This window comes from Canis lupus, chromosome 2 (genome assembly GCF_003254725.2).
Source record: "Canis lupus dingo isolate Sandy chromosome 2, ASM325472v2, whole genome shotgun sequence".
In the NCBI taxonomy this organism is placed as follows: Eukaryota; Metazoa; Chordata; class Mammalia; order Carnivora; family Canidae; genus Canis; species Canis lupus.
In genome coordinates, this window is record NC_064244.1 from 32835186 (window position 1) to 32861511 (window position 26326).

At 54.4% G+C, this 26326-nt stretch overlaps 1 protein-coding gene across 6 annotated transcripts in view; it reads left to right on the forward strand.

The window, feature by feature from the left end:
* The window catches only part of DIP2C (disco interacting protein 2 homolog C), a 252745-nt gene that overhangs the window by 81992 nt on the left and 144427 nt on the right, over positions 1-26326 (forward strand). For 4 of the 6 annotated variants that reach the window (XR_007406048.1, XM_025445451.3, XM_049101452.1 and 1 more), the window contains exons 2-4: positions 9436-9507; positions 10905-11072; positions 18643-18753. Coding sequence is in view for 5 of the 6 variants with exons in the window: in XM_025445451.3 (XP_025301236.3) it covers positions 9436-9507; positions 10905-11072; positions 18643-18753 (351 nt within the window). In the remaining variant the exon portion in view is untranslated. The remainder of the gene's footprint in view (positions 1-9435; positions 9508-10904; positions 11073-18642; positions 18754-26326) is intronic. The other 2 variants (XM_049101447.1, XM_025445450.3) reach the window with 2 other exon arrangements.

Genomic DNA, 26326 nt, shown 5'->3' on the forward strand with positions numbered 1-26326 from the left:
GAGACACATTCACAAGCAAAAAACGTGTAAAAGCCCAAAGGGCGGTGGCAGGAACGCGTGGGAGTCACACAGCTTGTCGCCCACCCTAATGCTGTGGCACCCATGGGTCTTTATGGGGCTGTGTTGCCCGCAGGGCTGCAGGAACCCAGGCTAAGGCGCGGGCAGGACCCCAGTCACGGGCACGCGGACACACTGACACAGTGACCCTGGGGGTGGGGGAAGGTTAGCGCTGGGCTGGGTCCTGGGTGGGCGCTGCGCGGGTAGGTGCTGACTGCCTTACAGCTGACCGTCGCCTGGCAGCCCTGTGTCTCGTGACCTTGGCTGACCGGTGAGCCCGGAGAGAACCCCTCCCCACCCGAGGCCGCGCAGACGTTCTGGGTCCCTATGAAATGGGGATAGCGAGAAACTCAGGGGTCGTGTTTTGTCCTTCAAGTAAATGCTGTTCTTCTGCGTGGGAGCAGTGGTCGTAAGCAGCACGTTAGCTCCGGAACAGAGTTCCTTGTTTTACATTGGATCTAAGATTATGATTGTTTGGTAACTTTTTTTTCTTTGTAAAAAAAAGGCACAGAATTCTTCTCACATGTAACCGGTCAACCCCCCCGTCCCTTTGCCACCGGGTTAGCCGAGTCCTGAAAATCAGCCCGTCAGCAGTGGAGGACATTCACGTGGGAGCCGCACCTGTGTGCACAGGACAGCGCTGCTGTGGCAGCCGTCACCTGCAGGTTCTGGCCACTCCTGACCTCCTGTGACCCACGGGCTGTGTTGCTCCTCTCTGCCCTCTGGTGGCCGGCTGGGTGACAGCCGCGCCCCCCCACCCCCCCAAGGACTGCTTGCTGGGGATGCCCTGGGGGGTGGCTGTCATCCTGGTCAAGAGGTGCTGGGTTCCAGACGCAGCTGCGTGTGTGCATGGGTGTGCGCCTGTGTGTACGTGTGTGCACCTGTGTGTGCGTGGTGAGCAGCAGCAAGGATTTAAGACTGCTCGCAGAGGGCACGCTGACATTGAAGATGCCCAGAAGGCCACAGCTGCTACCGGGGAGGGAGCGGGAACACGGTGGCTTCCACCTGGAAGATCAACCAGAGCAGGGAGGGGGGATGGTTTCTGAGTGTTGCCCCGGCAGTGGTGGGGACGTCGCCCATTCGAGCCATGTGCCTGCTTCCAGGAGACCGGGGGTCTCCCTGCCGTTGTCTCTAGTTCACAGAAATAAGCCAGTTTTATCTGTTACCCACAATAGAAAGGAGCCAACTTGCTGCATTAAGCACAGTCAGGGAGCGGGCGTGATTGTTGGGTGACAATCCCTGGCGAATCTGCCTCTTGACCTGGCTTTGAAGTCAGAGAAACGTGCAGGTGGAGGCTACGTGCCTGAGGTGCGTCCAAACGGCAGTGCTGCATAGAGAATCCTTACAAAACCCTTAGGGAGGAGGCCACACAGGGAGATGCTTCTGGAAAGGAGTTCGAGTGTCGGCAGTGTGACCTGACATCCGAGGGCAGCTCCCTTTCTGCTTTCACCAAGAGGGTGGGAGCTGCAGAAATACCCATGGGTGTCGTCGGGACGTGTTTCCTCTTGTGCATCAACCATGGGTCCTGCAGGTTCTGCTCTTGGGCGCCGTTGGGGGCCGTCAGGTGCTCTCAAGCGCCGTCCTGGGCTGTCGGGCACTGTAGGGGGTAATCGGGGGTTGTTGGGGACCGTCAGATGCCGTCGGGGGCCGTTGGGGGCCTTCAGGTGCTGTCAGGCACTGTCTGGGGCTGTTGGGGGCCATCGGGGGCCGTTGGGCGTTGTCGGGCACTGTTGGGCGCTGTCCGGGGCCGTCGGGTGCTCTTGGGCGCTGTCTGGGGCCATTGGGCACTGTTGGGCGCTGTCGGGCACTGTCCAGGGCGGTTGGGGGACGTCGGGTGCTGTCAGGGGCCTTTGGGTGCTGTCTGGGGCCATCAGGTGCTCTCAGGCTCTGTCAGGGGCTGTCCGGCGCTGTTGGGAACACGGAGTGGGCCCCCTGCTTCCTGCTGCCTTGGAAGCCGCGGGCCTCATGCTGAGGACGCCGGGCTGCTCCTCCTGGTGCGGTGGTAGTATTTGAAGGTCAACGTGCAGGGAAGGGAAGGGCCTGGTGCTGTGCCCGGGGCTGCTCCTCCCCGCCACAGGTGTCCATGTCGCCAGGTCCTCCGGGGGTGCTCCTCCCCGTCCTTTGATGCACATGTGGTCTGGAGGTACTTTCTCTTGGTGACGAGCTCTGTTTTCATTCTCAAGAGTGCCTCTTTCAGGATAAATTACTAAATCTTGAAGTCCACTTTTTAAAATTTTTTCTGGCTCATCTTTATCTAACCCAAACTCATAAGGATTTTCCCATGTTCTTCTCTAAAACTTCAGTTTTGTTTTATCTTTAGATCCATTTTGAGTTAATTTTTATAGAAGGTATGAGGGTCAGGTTGGGAGGGTTGCGTATCCGTGTCCAGTTATTTGGGCACCGTGGCGAAGACTCTCCTTTCTCTATTTGATTCATCCTGCACGTTTGTCAGAGAGCAGTTAGGCCCGTCTGTGGGTCCGTCTGCCAGCACCACATTGACCATTGTTGACTTTGTGATGAATCTTAAATCGGATAATATAAATCGTCCAACTTTATTCTGTCATTGTTTTTGCTATTGACTTTTCATATAACTTGTAGGATCAACTGTATCTAAACAAAAAATCCTGCTAGGATTTTAATTCAGTTCTGTTAAATCTATCCATTAATTTGGAAATAATTGGCACCTTTATTCTGATTTTGCCATTCCAGGACATGGCGTGTCTCTTAATGTGTGTGGATCTTTCTTTCTTTACCATTTTGTGCTTTCAGCATAGATTCTGTGTGATCCTGCTTATCCTGTACACATTTTGCACGTTTTGTTAGATTTTTACCTAAATACTTCATCTGCGTAACTATTGTGAATGTGAAATGTTCTTAGAATTTTAATCCCAGATATTCGTTGCTGATACATATTAATGTGATTTGATTTTGTAAGTCATAACCGTGATACAAAGTCTGTTAATAGACATAGCAGTTAATTTTGTATTCTATGTAGGCTTTTGGTTTGACTGATTTTTCTTTCTTTTCCTTTTTTTTTTTTGTATTTTTAATTTGATTTCTGCCTTTTTTTTTTTTAAGATTTTATTTATCCACGAGAGACACAGAGCAGCAGAGACGCAGGCAGAGAGAGAAGCAGGCTCCATACAGGGAGCCTGATGTGGGACTCGATCCCGGGTCTCCAGGATCACGCCCTGAGCCAAAGGTGGTGCTGAACCGCTGAGCCACCCGGGCTGCCCTGATTTCTGCTTTTAATTTCTACTTTGTTTTCATTGCTTTGCGTTTATTTTTTCCTGCTTTCTTAAGGTAGAAGCTTAGATTAGTGATCAGATGACATTCTTTGCAGAAACAAACCTCTTCTGCCCTAAGTCTGCTGCTAACCACTATTTGGGCTCTATTCCACAGATTTTGGTTTTCATTCTTATTCAGTTGGAAATATTTTTTACTCTTTCTCTCTCGAGGGTTCATGGTCATTTTGTGTAGTTCATCCAAATCTCATTCTGGCGACCGACCAAGACTGAGATCCAGGCAGGTTTATTCCCAGCACTTCCCTCTGACAGTCTCCCGTCATGTGCCCTGGCTGGGTGCAGGCTGCAGCAGAGTCGTCAGGGAGGCAGTGGGCGCGGGGCTGGCGTGGAAGTCGGTGTGCGTGGGGATTCCCATGCCGGGGACCTGGCTGCGAAGTAGCAGGTGGGGAAGGGTTGCCGTCGAATCCTTCCTGCGTTGGAGGCTGTTGTGCTTACGCATCCATGGAGAATAGTTTCACTTCACGCTTTTGCGACCTGGTCCTGCGCTGATCTGACCGGCTTCGCTCTGTGCTCACATGCAGCAGGACCACGTCGTCAATCCCGCTCTGTACGTTCAGTTAGACCGTAGTTACTGATTGTCCTCATTTTATAGGAGAGGATTCTTCTATCATTCTGTGTGCTCGCCCTTCCTGTTATTGGGACCTACGATGTGTTGCTTTGTAAAGATTGAAAAGTTACCGTCAAGCTGCAGCAAGGTTTGTTGATCAGAGCCCAAGCCTCACGCAGGGCTGTCATCCAGCTCAGGTGTGTTCGGCTGGCAGGAGACTGCTGGAGGAACCTCTGCAGCTCATTGGTCTCACAGAAATGACGACTGCGTAAAATCACCGAGTCCGCCCTCTCTCCTCCCTGCTCCCAGAGTCCCTTGGGTTGACAGCCAGCCTTTTCAGCACTGAGCCTTTATTTTAGAAAGGATTAAAATAAGTGAGTTTATATATATGATCTGAAGATAAGATTTAAACGTCTTGGCACATTCTGCATCGTGATGCCAGCAGGAGGGAGAGCATAGCCATTCTCACTGTCTCTAACACGGACTGTGTCTCTCGTTATTTCCCGTTACTCTGCCAGGTGGGGCAATTTAAGAATGTCCTTGGAATCGTTAACTTTGTCACTACTTTGCTTCCACCTTTTTTTTTTTTTTTTTTTTTTTTTTTGTAGATTTACTTACTTTGGAGCACAGGGGGAGGGCGGAAGGGGAGAGGAGGAGAGGAGGCTCCCCTGCTCAGCTCGCAGCCGGACTCGGGGCTTGATCCCAGGGCCCTGAGGTTAAGACCTGAGCCCAAACCAGGAGCCAGCCGTTGAACCGACCACGCCACCCAGGCACCCCTATTTCCATCTGTAAAGAAAGTGTCAAAAGTGAGAGTAGGGCTGTTTCCTTAATCTTCCGTTGAGTAGACCTTTAGTGCCGGCTGCGTCCCCGCAGCCCTGCTGACCGCCCGGCGCACCGTACGTGGTACCAGGTGTTTGCTGGGTCAGTGAGTGAACGGGATGAAACCTTGGGACCCTTTGCACGGCGACAGGACGTCCCGAGGAACAGCCTGTCCGGGGCAGACCCCGGGTGCTATGCCGACCCACCTGAATGTGGAGCGTGGCCCGTCACCGCATCACCTTGTCTGGCCCTGGTGCTCCTGTACCCGCTGGAGGCGGGTTTGCATGCCCAGAGGTGCCTGCGTGGGTGGTTCCCACGGCTCAGGGTCCAAGCCTCTCCCCGCAGAGACGTGCCTCCACTTCCCATCAAGCGCTGTTGCTCAGACGCGGCGGTTTGTGCATTTGTCACTCACACTGTGGTCCTGGCCAAGCCTTCGCGCCGCCTCCTCGCTGCGGGGTCACATGGGGTCGGGCATGAGGCCTCCCTCCTTCCTCAGGCTGCGACCGGACAGGCCCGGTGGGGATGGTGAGCCGTACCTGCGTCGTTTTCTCCTTTTCTCTGGGGACTCAGGGATGGGGTTCTGCATGGCCTTGCGCTTCATCGGGGACAGCATGATTCCTTGCAGTTGCTCCAAGCAACACACAGGTGCAGATCCGCGCATGGCCCCACACTAATCCCCCTGAACACTGATCCCCTGACCATGTCCCTGCCCATGTACCCTGCACACGTCCCCACACTGACACCCCGTGCACAGCCCCTGCCCATGTCCCGTGCACATCCCCCACCCATGTCCCCGCATATGGCCCCAACCCATGTCCCTGCACACGTCCCCAAGCACCTCCCCGCACAGATCCCCACGCATGTCCCTGCACAGATTCCTGTGCACGTTCCCCACCCACATCCCCACACAGATCCCTCCGGACAGATCCCTGCACAGGTCCCCGAGCACATCTCCACATTGATCCCCACTCACGTCCCTGCACACATCCCCACACAGGTCCCCGCACATGTCCCCCCCACAGGTGCCTGCACAGATCCCCACACAGGTACCCTGCACAGTTACCCTGCCCATGCCCCCTGCACAGACCCCTGCTCACGTCCCCATGGAGCTGAGCTCTGGAGCGAGGTGGGGGCTGGGACGGGACCCCATGGTGTCCCCTTGGTGCCGGCGTCGGTGTGGCCACCTCCTCTGCCTGAGAGGGTCACGGCCTGAGTGAGAGGAGGCTCTCCTGGGGCGTGGGAGGCGCAGCTCTTCTCAGCAGCGTGTGGCTGGTTTTGCTTCACGTGGGTTTTCGCCTTGAACGTAGGCCGTGCGTGCACGTGGGCTCGTCTGCGGGAGAACGTGGAGCCCTGAGGTCTCCTGCTGAACGTCAAGTCCGACGGAGCTACTTGCGGGAGGAGGGTGTAAGTGTCCTTGGGGAGGCGCAGGGCAGGGTGAAGGTGGCTTGTTTCCTCCTCCCTCCCGCCCCGCGTCCTTACTCCTGGTGACCGGGGTTGGTGGGCAGGCGGCCTGAGCGCGGGAGCCTGGAAACGCGCCGTTTGGGGTGCGCGAGGCGCACGCTGGAGCACGGGGTCCTGGGGTCGGGGTCCCTGCGCGGGAGTGACAACTAAGGGTCGTCATGGGGCAGCCGGAGCCCCAGCGAGCAGAATCCTGCCTCCGCTGTGATGGGGCGGCGGCTCCCCTGCGCTGACCTTCTGCCTCGGACATGCAGTTGTACCCCGAGGGCTGCGTGCTCCTGGCAGACCTGGGTGGGGGCGCCCGGGGGTCCTCGAGCTGCAGGGAGACTTGGAGGAGCTGTGTTGTTCTGGTAATGTCCTGGCGTTGTCTGGGGGTCGGCCGGTGGCGGAGCTGTGTTAGCACTCAGGTCCACGTGTGTCTCATCCTTATGGGTCTGTCCGTCTGCCCATCCGTGTGTGTCCTCCTTCTGTCTATCCATCTGACCGTCTGTGTGTGTGCCCGTCCGTCCATCTGCCCCCTGTCTGTCCATCTCCTATCAGCCATCCACGCACTCCTCTCTCACTCTTCCCCCGTTACCCTGTCAGCCTCCAAACCCTCACAGGCTGTGTCAGCCCCACGGGCAGGACGTGAGACGCCTCCGGCTAGAAAGTTGCTCGCGAACATTTGCAGACGTGGTGACCCATGGACTGTCGTCCACCAGAGGCTACAGGAGTTGCGGAGTTAAGAGCAACAGGACTTCCTCCATGGACAGTAAAGTCCGTCCACAGTCCGTCCCCTGCCAGCTGTGGTGCTCGGGGAGCCCAAGTGGCCCTGCCCTCACCCCAGACCCTGGATCCTTGTGGGACACGCACTCCAGCTGTGGCCTCCAGTGCTTTAATCATGGGGGTCTGGGGGTCTCTGTCCACCCTGCCCCAGATGGCCCCCGGCAGTCCCCCTGGGCAGGCGTGGGGACAGGCAGACAGACGCCATCCACATAGGCTCACACCCTGGGATTGAGGGTGGGCCGCTCGTGTGTGTGCCAAACGGTAAGCGGCCCTCCAGGACGTCGTGAGGATGGCCCCATGTGGCTGGTGCGATGTGTGTGCAGCTGGAGCCCCAGGCCGGGCCGGGCTGTCGGGGCACGCGTCCGGAGCAGGTGGCGGGGTGGACCATTCAGGTGCAGCTTCGAGGGGGAGTAGTTTGAGACGCGTCCCGAGTGTGTGTTCTGCTTAGATCTGGGGCCCCGGGGAAGAGACACAGGGACTGTTTGCTAGTTTCTTTCGTGTGAAGTCCGTCGTCGTGAGGACTGGAGGCATTTGGGGCGAGGAGCCAGCGGTCTGGGTTGGGGCGCGGGGCGGAGCACAGGACGCACTGGGAAGGCGGTCTGCCAGCCGGCCTGCCCACCAGAGCGGGACTTAGCTGGCCCCGAGTCACGTGAAGTTACTCCATGAAAAGCGCGTCCTCCCACTCGGCAGGTTGTGAGAGCTGTTAGCAAGCGGGGTCTCCGGAAATCCTGAGAGCTGCTGCTCCTGAGCAGGACTGTAGCGGGGCTCATGCGAGTCACCCGCTCAGGGGCATGGATGCGTCCCGCCGTCAGCCCTTCGTGCGCGGGGTCAGGCGCCCCCGAGGATGCGTCCCCACGCAGATCCCCGCGCACATCCCTGTACAGATCTTCCGAGGTGGCGGAGAGTCCTCATCTTCCCGGGAAAGGGCTAGTCTTCCTGCGGCCGAACGTCTCGATGGCGAGGTGAGGCCGGAACACGGAGCTTCGTCCGGGGTCATCCGGGGCGCAGCCGTGCTCCCCGTCCTTGCCTCTGAACGTCAGCCGCCTTCTGGGTGCAGCGCGCAGGGGGAAGGTCGGCTCCCCAGGCGGGACTCAGCCCGAGGGCTGCCGCCAGCCCAGGCCCCCCGGCCCCGCGCTGGCCCCACACCGGCCGGAGCAGACCAGGGAGCCGGAGGGCACTGGGAACCGCCACCTCGTCGTGCCCCCAGGGACGCGGCGCCTGCTGCTCTCCGGTCCCGGGGCGGGGGCGGCTTGGGTCCTCCTGCCCCGTCCAGGAAGAGCAGAGACTCGTCTGTGAGCGGGGCTGGGGGCCCGCCCGCCTCTGACCCCCGCCCCCCCCCGTGACCCACGGCTTCCAGGCGCCCAGCGGTTTCCTCTGGTTTCAGGCTGGCTCCTCACAGGTGTAACGTTTTCTCGTCTTTGATGTTACAAGAGGGGCAGTGGTCGGGGGCAGAGGTCAGAAGGCGTGACCCGTGAACGTGCTCTAATTCCCTGCTCGCTCCACAGTGTGTAGATGCGTATGGGGTTTTTGGTTGTGAGATTTTAGGCATCCTTTTAAAATGTGGGATTTGAGGGGCACCCGGGGGGCTTAGTGGGTGAAGCATCTGTCTTGGACTCAGGTCATGACCTCAGGGTCCTGGGGTTGAGCCCCGTGTCGGCTCCCTGCTCTATGGGGAGTCTGCTTCTCCCTCTGCCTCTGCCACTCCCCCTGCTTACGTGTGTGCTCGCTCACCCTCTGTCACATCAATAAATAAAATATTTAAAAATAAATAAAATGAGGGGGGAGTTGGAGCATTTCCAAAAAGCAGATGAGCAGCCTTGGTGTCGATTGAACTTGGGCACGGCCATGGTGCAGGTACACCGGACAGCGGCCCCCCAGTGTGCCGTTAGCCTCGGAAATGCTCACTGGTTGATGGTGGGATGCGTTCTCTGTAGACTTCTGCTATTTAGAACTAGGTGTGCACTTCATGGTGTGCCCACGACTGCGTGGGGGAGCTGTGGGTTGGTCAGGTCAGTCATCAAACACTCGGGGTGCTTTATGGTTTGCTATAATTTAGTGAGCATATGTCATTAGAAAAAGCAAATTCACCAACTTGCTATATTTTTATTAAAACTTGAGTGCTTTGGGTGGCCGTCCCCAGCGCCGATGCCTGCACAGTCCCTTGTCGGTTGGCCTAACAGAGCCGTGCAGAGTTGGGGGGTTTCTACTTGGTGGTGTGAAGAACATCCGGGCTCTGATTCCACGTCCTGTGAGCGCCAAGACCTTGCAGGGAGGGGCTGAGACAAGCATGAAGGTTTTTATGGGGCTTAAATGGCTATTTGAGGGCAGGGGTTGGGGGCAAGGTGAATGACAAGGTGCTTTCTTCTCTAAATCATGATTAAAAGGCCAACAGAAGACACAGGCGTAACTCGCAGCATCTTAGGGTCTGATGAGTGACCCGATGACACTGAGGCCATTCTGAATGTCTCCTTCCTTCTCTTACAGGCGACATCACCCAGAAAGGATATGAAAAGAAGAGGTCGAAGCTGATCGGAGCCTACCTGCCCCAGCCTCCGAGTACGTACGGTACATAGAGCGTCTAATCTTAGGAGTGAAGTATGATGTGCAAGAGACACCGGGGAGTGCGAGTCCTTTGTGGTGCCCAGCGCGTGCAAAGGTCACGGTCCTGGTGTGACGCTGGCCACGTCCAGCTCCGCCGTGGGGTGGCAGTGTGGGTACGGGAGGCACATGGGACTCTTCTGTGACTGCCTGACAAAGTCGATACGTATTTCGTCCATAGAAGGCAAGAACGTGTTGATCACCCTGCAATGCTTACTGCAAACCAAAACCACGAGAGCACTTAGGATGCAAACATGACTCTGGTTTAGCGGGTTGAACATTCTTGCCGATGGTGACAGATCCAGTTGGCCACAGGTTTTTGTGCATGTCACAGGGGGGCAGACGTAGAATGTAGACACCGTATGGGACCCCGTGTGGGACTGAAACGTGGTCCCAGAATGCGGTGGGTTCTTCCCTGCAGTGCACAGTGTGTCCTTCGAGCGTCTGCCATCTGTGGGAGGAAGCACGTGCTGCCAGGGTGGGGTTCGAGCACCTCAGCCCTGGTTGAAGCGCAGGTCAGCCGGGGGTGACGTTAACCTGCTGGGTGTTGGGACTGCTGTGCACCTGACCCCGGTCCGCAGAGGAGCAGGATGGCCCCCTTCCTCAGCTCCGTGGTTGCCACGTTGAAACATGTCGGCTCGGGCACTCCTGGTGGAGACGTGACCCTGTCTGCCCCTCCGCCCTCCAGCCTGTGACACAGCCAGAGGGGCCGCTAGCTCGGCCGCGGCGTTTCCTGCAGCGCACCCTCCAGGGAGCCGGCTCTGTGCGGAGGTCCTGTCGTTTGCAGCTCTGTTCTGGTTCTGTGTACGTGTCTTAGCTGATGTTTAAGGAAGTTCCATGAAGGTGGACCTGCGGCGCTGGCCTGACGCAGCGGGCGGCTGGGTATCCCTGCCAGCTGCTGTATTCAGGGAACTGCAGCTGAGTCAGGTGTTTGGCTGGTGACAGCCACGCGTGGAGGGCTTTCAGGGCAGGTGCGGCCAGATGCCCCGACCGTCCTCTAGCAGGACCGCTGAGCCGACGGTGGTCTCCGTGGCCCGGCCTTGCCCTTCCTGTGGCGGGAGGCACTCTGCGTCTCAGGGAAGGGCCGCTGGGCAGACTGGAGGCTCCGGTCCCGGTAGGATCCTGATGTGTGAGACAGAGGCAGGTCTGCGCGCTCCCGGGAGACGTTCTTGAGCCGCGGCGGCGCGGAGAACGTGGTTGACCGTGTCGGAGGGGCTTTGAGGGTGGCCCGTGTTGCGTAGCCCTTTGGTGTTCTTCGTGCCATTCTGCATGGGGTCGGCAGCTCTGCTCAGTGCTGTAACAAATCTAAAAAAAACTAAAGTTTGCATTAATTAGTTTTTTTCAACTTGTTACAGCAGCGAACGGAGCTGCCGTGGTCCGGTGTAGACTGCAGCACAGTGAAGGAGCCCCGGGACGAGCGCTGCACTCCGGCAACATCGGGGTGTGCGACATCCGAGACGCCGCGGTCAGAGAGCGGGCGGCCAGCACCGCGGGGAACCGGCCGCTGTTTTACTTTCGCTTCGGTGAGCGCACTCCCCTGAGAGAGACCCCCGGCGGGGCCTCGCGGGGCAGACCGTCCACCTGCCGCCGCTGCCGCCGCCGCGGGCACCCCATGTGGGCGCACGTCCGCCAGTCCTCCCGCAGCCCTGTGCTGGCGCCGGGGATGTGGGGGTCGGGCAGGGACGGGGGCTCCAGACTCCCAGGCCGCCTCTCGGTCGCAGCCCCTGGGCCCTCCGAGCCTTTCCTCTGAACGTGCGGTGTGCGTGTTACGACCCCGATGGTGACGTTCCTGTTGAAATGCTTGGCCCTCCGCTCTCCTGTGTGTCTGGCCTCTGCCGGCCCCTGGGCCTGAGCTCCACGGGAGCGAGCCATCCTCTTCCCAGAGGGCGCCGTGCGGTTGGCGAACAGAAGAATGGGTAGATCGAGCCGTCCGACGCTCGATCGCCTCCGTCGGCCTCGTTCTCCGTGTAAGAAGCCCCCAGGCGTGAGCTCCATGCATCTCCCGGTAGGATAAGAAAATGAGCATTTGTCAGCTTTAGGGTAACTTCATGTTTTTATCTCAAACAAAAACCATTATTTGAAAATCCCGAAGAAGTAAAGAGAGACGTTTGATGTTGCGCTGGCCTCGGGGTCTGGAGGCGGCGGCTGCCGGGGCTCTCCTGCGGGCCGGCCGCCAGCTGACCGGGAGCAGTAGGTGGACGCAGGGTGGTGGGCTCGGGTGCTGGCGGGGGGTGCACTTCCCGGCCCACGGAAGCCTGGCGTGGCCGGTGCAGACGTGGGGACGCGGCTCCAGGGGCCTGTGTGCCCCTCGGGAGGGGAAGGCAGGCGCCCCCGTGGCTCCAGGTCCAGGAGCTCAGGCTCTGCTGCGAGTCTTTATTTCTGAGGAGTTGCCCACGTGAGTCTGTTCACTCTGTAGAGCTTGGGGATGCGGCCCGGGGAGCCGGGGTTCCGAGTCTGAGTGTTTGTCCCCTGTGTGCCCCGTCTGAGACTCTGGGATGGGGGCTCACGACAGGCACTCACATATAGCCGGTCGCCTTATCCTGCCAGATGTGCTCCTATCAGGGCATTTGTGTTGTGTGAGCCTTTTTTTTTTTTTTTTAAGTGGTTTTTGTCAGAGAAAACTAATACTTCTAGACAGTATTCTGCGTTCGGGACTGACGGTTCCGATTTAGTGTGGCTTGTGCGGGCGCATGAGCGCTGGGCCACAGTGGGGACTGCGAGTCTGTCCCCGGGAAGGTCTGAGCCCCTGCTGGGACTCCGGCACCCCGGAGGACACGACGTCTTTGGGGAGCACGATGCTGAGAGCTTCCCTAAATCTAGATGACAAGAAGTGAGTCGGAAGCTAAAAGGAAAGAAGGGGTCAGAAAACCCGTCCAGAGAGTCATCTTCGAGGAGAAAATACTAGTTGAGATATACCTGTCGGGGACCAGCCCTGTGTCTGTAATGTCCCATTCGTCTCCAAACCCGATAAAGCTCAAAAAACAGAAAGCCGACCCCATTGTCGGCCCGCATCTCTGGGCTTCCCTGAACAGCACAGTCGGCTTCCCTGACTGTGTCTCTGCGGCGAAAGGCCGTGGATGGGATGCAGTGGAACTCCAGCGTGACCACAAATACCGGCACTTCCTTCGCCGAGCGGGGTCGTCCTCTCTTGTCACACACGAATCAGCCAGACTCTACTTCCTGTGACCCGGTGCTCGTGTCTCGGGTGAGTCCTTTCTGGAAATCTCATCTGCGCCGTGTCCCTGGCTTTTCCTTCAAGGCCGTGGCTCTGTGCTCAGGGACTTCCCGTGACTGCGTAGTTGCGGAGATCTCCGTGAATTCCAGCCACGGGCCCGGAGGGCAAGGGAACCGGCTTTCTCCTGCTCCCCGGGAGTTGGCCGTGGGATCTGTTGGAGGATGAGGGGCCTTGCTGCTCCTGAGGGACGCAGATAGCCCTGTGCAGAGCATTGGCCACGACGGCGTCCAAGGGCCACTGTCCGCTCCCGGGTGACGCAGGCTCCTGGCTGCAGGGCCTGTGTGTTCTGCCCCCACACCCGACCACTGCTCAGAGCCCAGCTCAGGGGTCACTGCTGCAACAACCCCAGAGTCCGCACGGGCCCCCTGGTCCCTCGCTTCACCATGATACTGGAATAATCACACAGTCACGTCTTCGACGGTTCCACCCCCACCCAACCCGGGGAGGAGGATGCTCTCCCATGCGTGTGGCAGGAAGTGTAGGCCTCTGACACCGCCCCGTGTCCTCCTGGCCACAGCTCCCGTGGGCGGTGAGGCGGGTGCCCGCATGCTGCTCAGCCCTGTGCAGTCCCCCGACGTCCCAGCAGACGGACGGTCGCGCTGCAGGCACCTCCTCTGAGCACGGCTTTGTCTTCATTTCTGATCTGGATGCTTTTAAAGAGTAAACGGTTCCCGCTGTTTCCGTACCCGGGAGGTTAAGGGACAGTGCGATTCGGGGCCTCGGCATATCCTCATCGGCTGGATCATGTGTTACGATCCTTGATCCTGGATTTCAGCCCAGCAGCCCCGTGTCTGGTGCTCTGACTGCGGACACGCTGTCCCGACGTCACGTTTCCGGGGCGGGTGGTTCAGCACAGCTGCCTGATGCCCAGGGCCCACACTCCTGCTGGGTTTCCAGGCCTGTGAGGGCATCTCCCGCAAGGAGCTGACTTCAGAGCTTGTGAATCATGCGCTTTTGGTGTCTAGGAAGACAGACGTTCTCGTGTCAGAGGACGCAGCCGTAGCCAGGCTGCCGTGTGCCAGGGTCAGGGCGGGGGTGCGGGGGCCTCCTGGGCCACACTGGCCGCTGTGCACGGCCCTACCTGTGCCTCGGTACGAATCGCGTCCAGATCGACTCGCTGTGGGACCTGAGCCCCCCTCAGCTGGAGGGGAACTGTGTCCAGGCGACGCCGCCACGGTCGCCATCCTGGCCCATAATTCGCTGCTCTCGCTGCTGAACAAATGTGTCTTCTCGCAGCCGAGGGCTTGGTCACACGGAGTCCCCGTTGTGCATCCTGGTGTTTCACCGGCTGGGCTCCTCCTCCCCTGTGTCCATGCTGGCACCCGGAGTGTGAGTGGAGGCGGGAGCGCGATGTTGTGTGGGGGCCTGAGGCACGCAGAAGCCCTGCTCCTGACCGCGGGCGCCGGCTCCCGAGCTGCTTCCACCTGTTGAGCCAACACCGAGTGCTGGGAGCACGAAGGTGCCCTGCCGGCAGGGTCGTCTATGCATGTCCACAGAGTGAGTCCCTAATCCACCTGGAATGCAGACACAGGACTGCAGTCGGCACATCCGTACTGGGTTCCGGCAAGGACTTCTGCTGCAAGAGGCAGAGACCGAAGGCTCTGCGGTCGGGCAGGTGACCTCACCCCACCCCATGGAGCCGACGCTGGGCCAGTGTGGAGAGTCCCTTACTGCACGCGCAGCGACGGTGCTGCGGATTCCTGGCCGAGGCTCGACTGCGCTGCAGACGTAAGTGCTACTGTGAGGCTGTAATCGCCACAAGAGCGGCGGACGATCCGGAAACGGCTCCAGGTCCTGGAGCAGGATCCGCCTGGGCAGAGCGGCTGGTGCTGGAGTCCACTGGGGGCAGGACCAGAGAGGCGTGGGTTCCAGCCAGGCCCAGGGAGGTCACCCACCTCCAGCGGGAGCTGATGTCGCTGCCGAGGGATTTTTCTGGTCCACACGGGCTCAGGGTAAGACTTGGATCCCATGTGCATCTTTACTCAGGTCGTCTTCCACAAACCCTTCGTGGCTTCTTATGAAAGTTTGTCAAAAACCAAGACTTTTTCGTATGTTTCCTTTGCCATCTGAGTGTTTCCTGGAACATTGGACGTCCTGAGTGACCAGGTGTCGTCTACAATGCAGGTGTCGTGGCCTGAAGCCCGTGGTGTGTCTGAGCTACAGGGCCTGTGTGGCCGCATCCCTCGGTTCCTGTGAGGACAGTTTGGGTTCCGGGATCTGGTCTGGAAGTGGTGGATCGTGGAGGTTACAGAATTGGGTCAGGGTTGTCCTTCCTGAACTGGGTGTGGGTGACTGGTGGTGGCTGGGTAGGGGGGCAGGGGCAGGGAGGGGGACCTGGGGAGGGGCGCATGACCATCTGCCTGCCTGGCTGCCTTCCTCCCCAGTCCCTTCGCGGTTCTCGAGTGGACAGTCCTGCTGGGCCGTGTGACCTGGCACGTTGGGGGCCTCACGGGACCCTGCACCTGCCGCGAGCATACCCCCCCGCCCGTGGGCAGGGCTCCCCCGTGGACCCTATGAGCTGACCAGTGACAGGCAGCCCCAGGTTGGAATCCGGGGCACACATCGCTGTCAGATATCTGGCAGCTGGTCTGGTCCAGGCGGCCTGGCCTGGGCAGGTCACTGGTGGGCGTGCATCCGGCTCTGAGACCACGGGCACTGGAGGGCTTGAAGGGTGCTGGGTGGTGGCTACACCAGGATGCGGGGAGCCGCCCTCTGCCCCCAGCCTGTCCCTGAGCCCAGGGCGCCCGTCTTGGGGGGGAGGGGCGGCTCCCGCGAACATTCGAGGGCTCCTGGCGAGCGACCACTGTGTGGGCTGGGCACAGGCTCACGCATGCCAGGTGTGGGTGCTCATCCCTCGGTGACCCACCGAGTTGGGGTCTGCGGTGTGTCTGGGGGTGACCCTGTCCCCCAAGACCCTCACCTCCCCACGTGGTCTCTGGGGCCCACAGCTTTCCCCAGAGCAGGTTTTGCCTGGGGTGCGAGCGTGGCTGTCGGTGCGTTCCGGGGGCGAGTTGCATCCTTGCGCCACCTTGGGCGGCGGGAAGGCCCTCGGTCACTTCCGTGGGTCCCCTGTGCTGACGAGGTGGAAACTCTAACCTGCAGTTGCTGCACGTTTGGTGGCTTTTTCTCATCAGAATGTTCTTTAGGCTGCCTCAGGTTCCGGTCACGGTGACGGGAGATGAACGGCGGAAACGTGCTCGCTGACGTGGTGGGTTCTCGAGATGCCCAGTGGCTGGTGAGCTGTTGGAGCTGTTCTCTTGTTCCATCAGCTCGTTTCTCTGAAAGCTGCTGTCTGCTGTGTTCCCGGCCTCGGTGGGTGGGGTTCCACGGATGGCCCAGGGGCGGGCTGTGGGCCCAGGTTGACGGAGCTCGGGCGCTTTGCGTGTGCAGCAGGCGGGTCTGACCTTGGCGCGTGGGGGTGCACGCTTCACTCTTCCCGGAACTGCGTGACGCGTCTGTGAGCAGATGAAGCGTAACCTGTGGGACCAGACAGTGGCAGCCGCGGGGACTCGTCCTGTGATCTGCGGGGTCGATGACAGGGGTGCCCAGCGTCGCAGGCGGCGCTGCTTTCACGGGCGTCATGGCGGGGGCCGGCAGGCTCGGCGTCTAGGAAGCAGGAGACCCTGTCTCACTCCTCGGAGATGTTCGTTCTCTGGAGCAGCAGGCCTGAGAGTTCCTGGATTTGGGGTTCTAGGCGACCGCAGCCAGACCCTGGATCCCAGCAGACGCCCTGGATGGCGAGATGAGCAAGAAGAGCTCCGGCCCCACGTGATGGACGCTTCTCGGGGTCACAGGACAGGTGGCCAGAGGTCTGTGCGGGAAGGACGGCTGCGCTCGGGTAGACCTGCGGGGGTGGGTCGGGCGAGGACCCCGCGAGGGAGGGAGACGCCGGCTTGTAGCTCCTTCGGTGGAAGTAAGGAGGAAACCGCCAAAGTTCACAGACGAGAAAAGAAACAATTATGAACCGATTTTTCCTGAGTAATGTACCATCAGGATGATGTTTAACTTCTCAGCAACGGACGTGAGGAGCAACGAACGCACGTAACTTTCAAATACACGTATTCACACATTTTCAAGATTTCAAATTCACACATGATTTTGCTTAGACGTGTAGGCAAAATCAAGTCCCGGGAGGAAGGGACCTCTGTGGAGGGTACGCGGCTGGTGTGGACCAGCCAGCCCAGATTAGGGCAGGGGCTACCCACCAGGAGGGTCTTGAGGGAAGAAGACACCGAGCTGAAAGGCTGTCCCCAGATCGTCGGGGATTGCTCACGGGGGAGGAAGTGTTGGACAGGGTGTTCCTTTCTGGTGGAATGTTCTGAAGGAAAGAGCAAGAGGTCCACTGAAAACCACGTGATGGAATCGGAAGATACCGATTGATGTTAACTAGGGAATAATCAAGTCTAAGCAGAGGGAATTCATGGCACACTAGCGACTCTGGATCCCAATGGTCGTGTGTTGTCTGAAGACGGCAACTGGGGGATCGTCAGCTCATGTTTATAAACAGGAACATAAATGCCAAGGGGCCACCACTCTTCATCATGACGTCATAGCGCTCCTTGAGTTCATCAGTTCCGTGTGTCTGTTCAATGAAAATAGAGGCATAGTGGGTTTTTGTTGTTGTTGTTAAGAGATCGTTTGCAGACTGTCACTGGACCGGGTTAGGCAGCTGAACGGCTGCATCATCAAGACGTCTGATGGCGTGTCAGTGGAGCGCGCACAGGAGCTCGCCAAGTGACTGCGGCCCAGTTATCTTCCGCATGATTCTAGTGCAGTTCGCCAAATGCAGTTAACCTGCAGTCAGTTAACCTCACCCATCATGGACCACAAACAGGCCAGGGCGCCCGGCCGGCTCCATCGCTAGAGCCATGACTGTTGATCTCCAGGTCATGGGTTTGAGCCTCATGTTGGGCGTGCAGCCTACTTAAAAAAAAAAAAAAAAAAAAAAAGAATTGAGGTGCAGAAATCACTAGCATGAGACAAACACTGGGTCCCTGGTACAGTTAACCCTCACGGAGCCATCACAGGAAACCAGGGACTGACGGGTTTGTTAAAACAGCGCCGGCCTGCTCTCTCCTCCATGTGTTGCTGGCCCTGTTCTGAGGGCACAGCAGTCACTGCCTGATGCCCGGGGCTCGGAATCCCTCTCCTTCTGCACGAGCTTAGTTTTATCGACACTGTGCTCTTGCTGCTCCAGATCCGCGGTGCAATAGGTATCATGATCGCCAGATTTAGGTCAGCTTTTGACAACTACCCATCAAATCATTTTTATCTGACCGTCTTATCCTGTCCAGTAATTCGTCAAAGCCTTTTCGAACTAAAAACTTTTCAGTTTTTTAACATCAGAGGGAGTAAGATTTCAGAATTAGAAATTTCGAGTGAACAAAGATGAACAATTTATGCTCAGTCCTGGTTCCCTGAATTGTATTGTTAAGATATCCAACGGGATTAAATGTCAAGGTTCCTTTAATGATCAACAGAATTTTAAATTCCCTCGAGAATTAATGTGACTCTTCCTCTAGTTTATCGTGTGAAGGACATTGTGACTTGGTTGTTTGCGCTCCATTTTTGTCATCCGTGTTCTCCCTGATGGTGACGTTAGGCAGCCTGTGCTGGTGTCTCTAACGGCTGTAGTGTCGGGGCGTGAGTCTTCCCCTGCCCGGAATGCTTCTCCCTTCGCCGTCGGTGTCCGTGATGTCCCCTGGCCCAGCCCGAGCCCTCATGTGCTCCAGCTCCTCGTGTGCTGCAGCAGGTGTGCAGGGACTCAGGGCCCGGTCCCCCCAGATGCCTCAACCAAGTGTGTTAGCTCTGGCCGCCAAGTAAAGCCTTACCTTACTCTGCTGTTTCCCTCAACCCAGGGGTGGACCAAGCGTTGCCTCCCGAGCGCCGGGCTCCCGTCACTCCTGCTTCTTCCACTCGCTATCACCGCCGAAGGTCCTCAGGGTCACGAGATGAGCGCTATCGGTCAGGTAAGGCCAAGTCCCCTAGTCAGTGATGGTGATACGGGTGGCGGGTGTGTGTGTGCAGCAGCTGTGGGCAAGAGGCAGGACGGGGTGCATCTGAATGTCCTTTGGTTGGTTGTGGGATCACAGGTGATGACCTCCTGTCTCCTGAACAAATATACCCCCAGGGGACACGTCCAAACTCAGTAAGCAGTAACTCTTTTCATGTTTTTAAAGATAATGTCCACTCTTTAAAATTTCATAACCGGGATCCCTGGGTGGCGCAGCGGTTTAGCGCCTGCCTTTGGCCCAGGGCGCGATCCTGGAGACCCGGGATCGAATCCCACGTCGGGCTCCCGGTGCATGGAGCCTGCTTCTCCCTCTGCCTGTGTCTCTGCCTCTCTCCCTCTCTCTCTCTCTCTCTCTCTGTGACTATCATAAATAAATAAAAATTTAAAAAAAAATAAAAATAAAAATAAAATTTCATAACCGTGAACAGTGGTTACTCTCATGAGCCCAGTTTTGCTTTTTTTTAGGTGTTACTATCTAGCAATTTGGTTTTACTTTGCATCATCCTGGTTACTGATATAATTTTCTTTCCTTCTCTTTTAACTCCAGGATTTCTGTTTCTCAAGTAGTTTTCAAAAAAAGAAAATCTTTAAACTTTCCTATGTTCTCTTTTCCCTTTGTGTTTTATGGTGCTTTGTACGAGAATGCTGTCTTGGTGATTCTCTTGTGTTGCGGCCGTCTCCTGGGTTTGGCTGGCTTAAATTTCTTTCGTTAATTTTGTTCCAATAATTTCTTTCATCAGAAAATTTGTATGGTGATTAATATTTTAGTTATTCTGAGAGATTTTTTCCCCCCCAGCACCTGCATTAAAACTGCTTTTTTCCTGCTTCCCTAACTACAGTTGCTAAGGAAAATTCTCAGTAAGTGTTGTTGCTGGGACCTCAGTTCTGGGTGGACGTGGATTGCTGACAATGACAAGAGATAACCCTGGTATTTCACTTCAGGTTTTGCAGAGCGCTTTCACAGGTACTATCTCACTTGGTTTTTACAACAAACAGGTGCGGTACTTGCTGCTCCTTCACGTTGCAGAGGAGGAAGCCGGGGCTGTGTGATGAGGTGGCCCAGGCAGTTCACAGCAGAGCTGGGGGTCAGCCAGGCCCTTGGTTCTCTTTCATGGCTCCTTCCACTAGTGGGGGTGACGAGCCCCATCCCCCACCCTTTCCTGCAAGGAGCCGTTTGCCTCATTTCCTGGCTGGCCTCCGGCCGAGGAGGTGGGAAGGGGCAGGGCGGGCCCTATGACATCAGGGTCATCGTCCTGGAGTAAGAGTGGGCTCGAAAGGCAGTGAAGGCCCAGCGCTCTGCCCTCCACCCCCTCAGATGCTTCAATGTGGGGTCGGTGGGGATGGAGTGAGGCAGGAGCTTGTTCTCAGCTACACCTTCTGTTTCCAGAGGTGATTGAACTCCCAGCACGTGTCAGGAGCCCACCCCCGTTCGGGTGTCTGAGGCGCCTCTCAGATGGTTAGCTGGGTGGAGGCACGCGCACATGTGCTGTCACCTTACCATGAAATGCTTCAGTTCCCTCACTTGTCTTGGCACCACCATGTTAGTGTTTTATGTATGTACGCACCTAGTCACACATACAGTTGACATAAGCATAGACACGCATGTGAATGTATGTAGTCACACATACAGTAGACACATGTGCTTAGAGACAAGTAGTATAGACACATATAGTAGACACACGGGTGCTGACATGCAGATGGATACATACAAAGTCACATGTAGTAGACATACATGCACACACAGTCACAGTGTAGACAGGTACACAGACACACACGTATACACGTATCGATGTATACACAGCCCCCACACAGGAGACACATATGTGGACACACAGACACACACGTAAGTACAAACAGAGGCAGACATGTTGGCCCAGAGACGTGTAAGTACACACATAGACACACCTGTGGATACATACAGTTACACATGGAGACCTAGATACGTAGACGTGTGTAGACATGCAGACACAGAACACAGACACACGTAGGTAGTCGTGCACGTGGAGATACACATGTGGATACCGACCCACACATGTAGATGTGCAAATACATGTGGACACACATTTATTATCATCACTATCTTCAGTTCTCACAGAAACTAGTCAGGTGTTCTTTTTTCCATTTTATAGATGAGGAGCTGCAAGGGCAGGGAGTGTGTGGTGGTTAATGGTGACATGGCAGGTACCAGCAGAATACAGTGCAGATCTAGCTCTGTCAGCCTCTATTGGCTGACTTCTTACCACACAGGAGATTGAAACACATGCCTCATTCTAAGCTCAGACATTCTGTGTTAAATTTTTTTAAGATTTAGATGGGAATTAAGACCCGGCCCAGTCTGTTTCCTGCGTGACCGCTCTTTCCTAATGACGAGGGATGGGGCTGATAAACCCGATGTTTCCTGGCCTTGGCTAAGGCTATTCTCCAAGTCCTCCCGGCTGTTTTAGGACACAGGCCAGGAGCTGGTTGCCTCACCGCTTTCTTTTCCAATAGAAGTCTGAGAAGTGACAAAGTAGGAAACGGTGGAGGCGTAGATGTGGGAGGGATGAGGGTGGAGTGTGGTGGTGAAGGAGCACCGCCCTCTTCGAAGAGAACCGCACCTGTCTTGGTCCAGCGCACCTGGAGCCCTACTTCACGGTCTCTGTTCATGTCACGTAGCATCCTCATGAGGTGGCGGATGTGGGACGCCTGCTACACTTTGTGTCTGTCCTTTCCAGTTAGAATCCCAGACGTGGGGGTGAGTCCGGAGCTCTGCCTGCTTTGGGTGAAGGAGCTCATGGTCCATAGGAAGAGCCAGAGCAGCGACCCAGACATGGGCTTGCTGGTGACACTCCTCTTCTCCGTGTTCCAGTAGTTTCTACTGCTCTCAGAGTACAGTTCGCATCTGCCACGTCCGTGATCTGGCTTCCCATCACGCCATGGTCTTGTCTTTCATCTCCTTTCTGTAGCCATGCTGGCTTCCTGGATGTTTGTCAAGCACCTAATTGCTATAGGGCCTTTACGCTCTCTGCTCCTGCTGCCTAGAATGTTCTTCCCTTGGATACACACACTGCTTGTTACCTTTCCATCAGGTCTCTGCTCAAGGGTTATTGTTGTTGTGAGCCTTCTCTGACCACCCAGTTAAAGCGGTATGACACGGTGTCACCTCACACAATCCCTGCCCTCCCCTCCTGATGCGCGTGTGTCCATCGCAGTCATCGCCTCTGACACTGTCAGTCATCCGTCCTCCTGCCTGCCTACCTGTCATTGTCTGTGCATCTGCCTATCAGTCTCTACCTCTCTGCCTGCCAGTCTACCATGGGAACATGAGGCTCACAAAGACAAGGATCGTTTTTTGTTCATTCATGGATGACAAGCACCTAAAATAGCTCCTAGTTAATATTTTTGGAAGGAAAGAAGGTGAAGAAGCCTAGCACAGTTGGGAAAAAGCAAGAAATTAGGATGGGCCAGATTTTAAGGTCTGTTGTGTGCTGTGCTTGGGAACTTAGGCTTTATCCTGAAGATGACAGGGTACCACTCGAAGATTTTAGGACGTTTAGGATTTAGGGGGGACTTGGGTAGGGTTATGGCATATGAATTACACACAGAGGAATTAGAAAGACCCTGAGATTGATGCACATTTAGAAGATGAGTGTGTCAGTGAGATGACATCTGTTGAAAGGTAATAGCAACAGGACCTTGAGGGTGAGTCAGCGTGGGGGTATATGAGTGCGGGGATGTGTGCTGACTCATGCATGCAGAGGCTGTGTGGCTGCACAGGTGATCGTCTCTGGTTCTGCACTAGAGGATTGAGGTTTCCATCGTAGGGTAGCGCTGTTGGAAATGGCCCTGCACCTTCACTTACTGTGTAGAGAATACTGTGTAAATGTTACTGTATACAGACTGTTTTAATTTCTAAAAATTCATACTCCTCTCACCTTGAATAAATAATGACTGCTTGATTTACGTGGAGAAACCTATCCAGAGGCCCTTTGCATGTGCTTTTGAAGCTCAGTGGGGCTCTCATTTTCTTGAACCAACATGGGTGCCTCTCCTGTGTCTTGTGGCGGCCACCCAGAAAGAGAGCTAATGAGGACCTGGGGGTCATTGTTAGGCTCATCTGATGGTCTCACCACCTTATTCTCTGCTATTTCCTCTTGTTAAAATAAGCTAATCCTGAGTTTTCATAATTTAGATATTTCAGTAACGTATTGTGAGTTGCACTTTCACTGTATGTTCACAAATTCTTTTTAAAAATGTGGAATGAAGTCTGAAGAGCTTATTGTGGCTGATTGCTAGTGTCCAGGTGTCAGGATTTTCTGGTTTGTGTTTTCCTGAGCCAGCATGGAAGACTTAAGATACTCAAAAAGTTTTGTGGCCCTCAGGAGATTTTGCTTTCTGGAATTCTTAGACCACTCAGCTTGTAGTAGAAGTACTTTGGATGCTTCACTGACCAAATTATATCAACCAAGAAGTAATTCTATTATCTCTTAGATAATTGCCCTAATTAACAATCAATTCAGTCAACCATATAGCCTCAAATTTAATCTCTCTTGGCTATACTTTTCCATTTCATTTTCAAACCCATGGCCTTACATTGTAATGAACTACTAGAATTCTTTATAATAGTGTGTACCTCTCCTCTTTTTAAATAACTTTATTTGGAAACTAAAATTTGATTTGGAAAGTGAATTAATGAAGAGGCATTTCCTAAGTACCTAGAAAATACCAAACTCTGTATTGGGCACTTTATTACTTTTACTTGATAAGTCTAAATTAGAAGTTAAAGGAATTCTAGCTGTTTTTTAATACCCCCTTCTCCCCAACCAGAAGCCCTAGGAAAGAACACTTTGGGATTTGTGTTGTTTCTATTCACACCAGGACCAACTATAAGGAAGAACGTTCAAATAAACATGCAGCATACGGTTTCCTGATAAGCTTAAAACTGCTGGTTTTTCTCTTTGTGAACTGACAAATAGCTTTAGAAAGCACCTCTCCGTTCTGTATGTGTCACGGGCTAGAGCGGCTGTCCTCCCCAGGGCCCGGTGCGCACTTCAGGCCGAATGGCATGGAGCCCAGGCTCCTTCCTGGACAGCAGACCAGACAGGCTCCAGGGACCCAGGGGGACCCCGAGACCCTCCACGGATGTCTGTGAGGTCAAACTACTTCTGGAATGACACTGACACCTGATTTGTTTTGTCCACACTCACCTTCTCAGGAACGTACATGGATTTTTTCAGGGCTGCTGGATATGGTGATACTGCGTTCTGACTGTGCAGACAATGATTGAGAAGTCTTGCATCTCAAAGTTTTTCAGTTTCCTTCTCATACAGTAAATATCAAGGCATTAGTCCTATAAACAAAAGCTTTTTAATGTTTTCATGAATTTTTAACAGTTTAAAGTGTCCTTTTGGGTCATTCAAGAGCCACTCCTTGTGACTTATAAAAATGAAGTTGTTCTTTAAAAGTGGAAAGGAGATCACTACAAACTTCTACATGCGAGCCCACCCCTCAGGGTGGTTTTGTGCTGATGACAGTTTAGAGTCCGATGTGTGGCAGTGTTCACTTGCTGGCCGTAGGGGCTGGTAGCCTGGTATCCATTCAACACACGTGCAGTTTTGTGAACCGAGCATTTGCTATTTATTGTAGGTGAGACACAAATACGGAAGATACTGTGTTTGCTTCCAACCAGTGTATTTACCCTATAGTCAGTTTTTCCTTGACATTAAAGTTTAATTTCCTACATTGAGAAGGTTTCTCTTTCTCCAGTCAATTTAAATTCACTGATTTTAATATGCTTCCTGACTCTGCAATCTGATTAACTATGAACTAAATCTTTTTCATTGTTTAGTATAAATCAGAAATAACCTATTTTGTTACAGTAGAGTAAGAGAAGAATGCACTAAATCAGACTGCCTACTCAGCTGAATATTTCCAGTGAAGGACAGGCTTATCTGTAGCTGCAGTGTCCATTGTGGTAGCCCAGTACACACATGGGGCCTTTTAAATTTAAATTAAATTTAAAATTCTGGTTTTTTGCTTCTCTAGCCACATTTAAGACAAATGGTGGGCAATGCAGGTGTGCAAAGTTGCTATGGCAGAAAGTTTTATCCCACTGAGCTCTCTAAAACCAAGGCTGTGGGAGACTTGGAAGGAAGATGGAAGATGCATTTGAAGATAGACTATAAAGTCCTATTTGTTTAAAACTAACGAAAATGAACTCAATCTTGGTATCTGTGCCTAGTCATTTAAACAGAAAATGAGATCAGATTTGCATGTTGAAAATGTCTGTGTATAGCAGGTAGTGTGGGATAGATTAGTTGGATTGGGGTGGGTTGCTGGCTGAAAACAGGGACACATTCAGAGGCTTTTTCAGGTGAAAAAATAGACAAAATTTGTGATGTGCACCGAGGTGGTACTTAGAAATGGATAGCCTAGGGACGCCTGGGTGGCTCAGCAGTTGGATGTCTGCCTTTGGCTCGGGGCATGATCCTGGGGTCCCGAAACTGAGTCCCACATCGGGCTTCCTGTGTGGAGCCTGCTTCTCCCTCTGCCTGTGTCTCTGCTTCTCTGTGTTTCTCATGAATAAATAAATAAAATAAAATAAATTGATAGCCTAAAATATTTACAGTAGATAGTAAGTGATTCTGCAAACTGAAGAAATAAAGATTAAATTTAGGAAGTTGGAAAAGGAAAATTGAGTAAGTCTGCAGGAGGGAGAAATGAGAAAGAGTAAAACAGAGTAGAGGAGATCATCTTGGCTTCATGCCAGCATGCAGTAGATGCATGGACTTTGTCACATGGATCCTCACAACAAGAAAGAAATGGAAAACCAGCCACCCTTCTTTGATCCATCAGTGAACTGAAGTCATTGGGAAAAATCACTGTGCCAAAACGGGGGTGGGTGATCTCAGTGGGGGAGGTAGGTGTCCTAGAAAAAATGTAAAGGCAGTGCTGGAAACCGAGACACCATAACAAATAACAAATGGGTTCATTGGTGGACTGAAGGCAGTGGCGTCAGAAATTCAGATCTACGTAAAGAAAGCTGGAATGTTAGAGAAGGATTACACAAAGACAAAAGAAAATCTGTTGTTTTTATCATTCGTAATTGCTCTTAGAAATTAAAGTTTGTTCAGAGTCATAATAGGAACAATGTTTTGAGTGATTATAGCATATGCATTAGTGAAATGAATGGCAGGAGTGTAATTGAAGGCAGGAGATAGGAATTGAGTATGCTTTGTTATGAAGCATCTGTACCACCCTTAAAGTGCTGGAATGCTACTTGTAAAAAGTGCTGGACAACCACTTGTAAAAGTAAAAAATGAAGTATAATTGATATGAGGAGTAAAGAGAGAGAAAAAGATTCAATACTCAATTTAAACTAGAATATGCAGAAAAAAGTGGAAGACAAAGAACAAGTTATCAATAGATAACTAACATGTTAAATAGTAATCGAAACATACAAATCACTTAAACTGTTACTGATGTAAATGCACTGGTTACACTATCAGAGTGGACCAAAAACACAAGCCACTGTAGTCTATTGTCTTGAG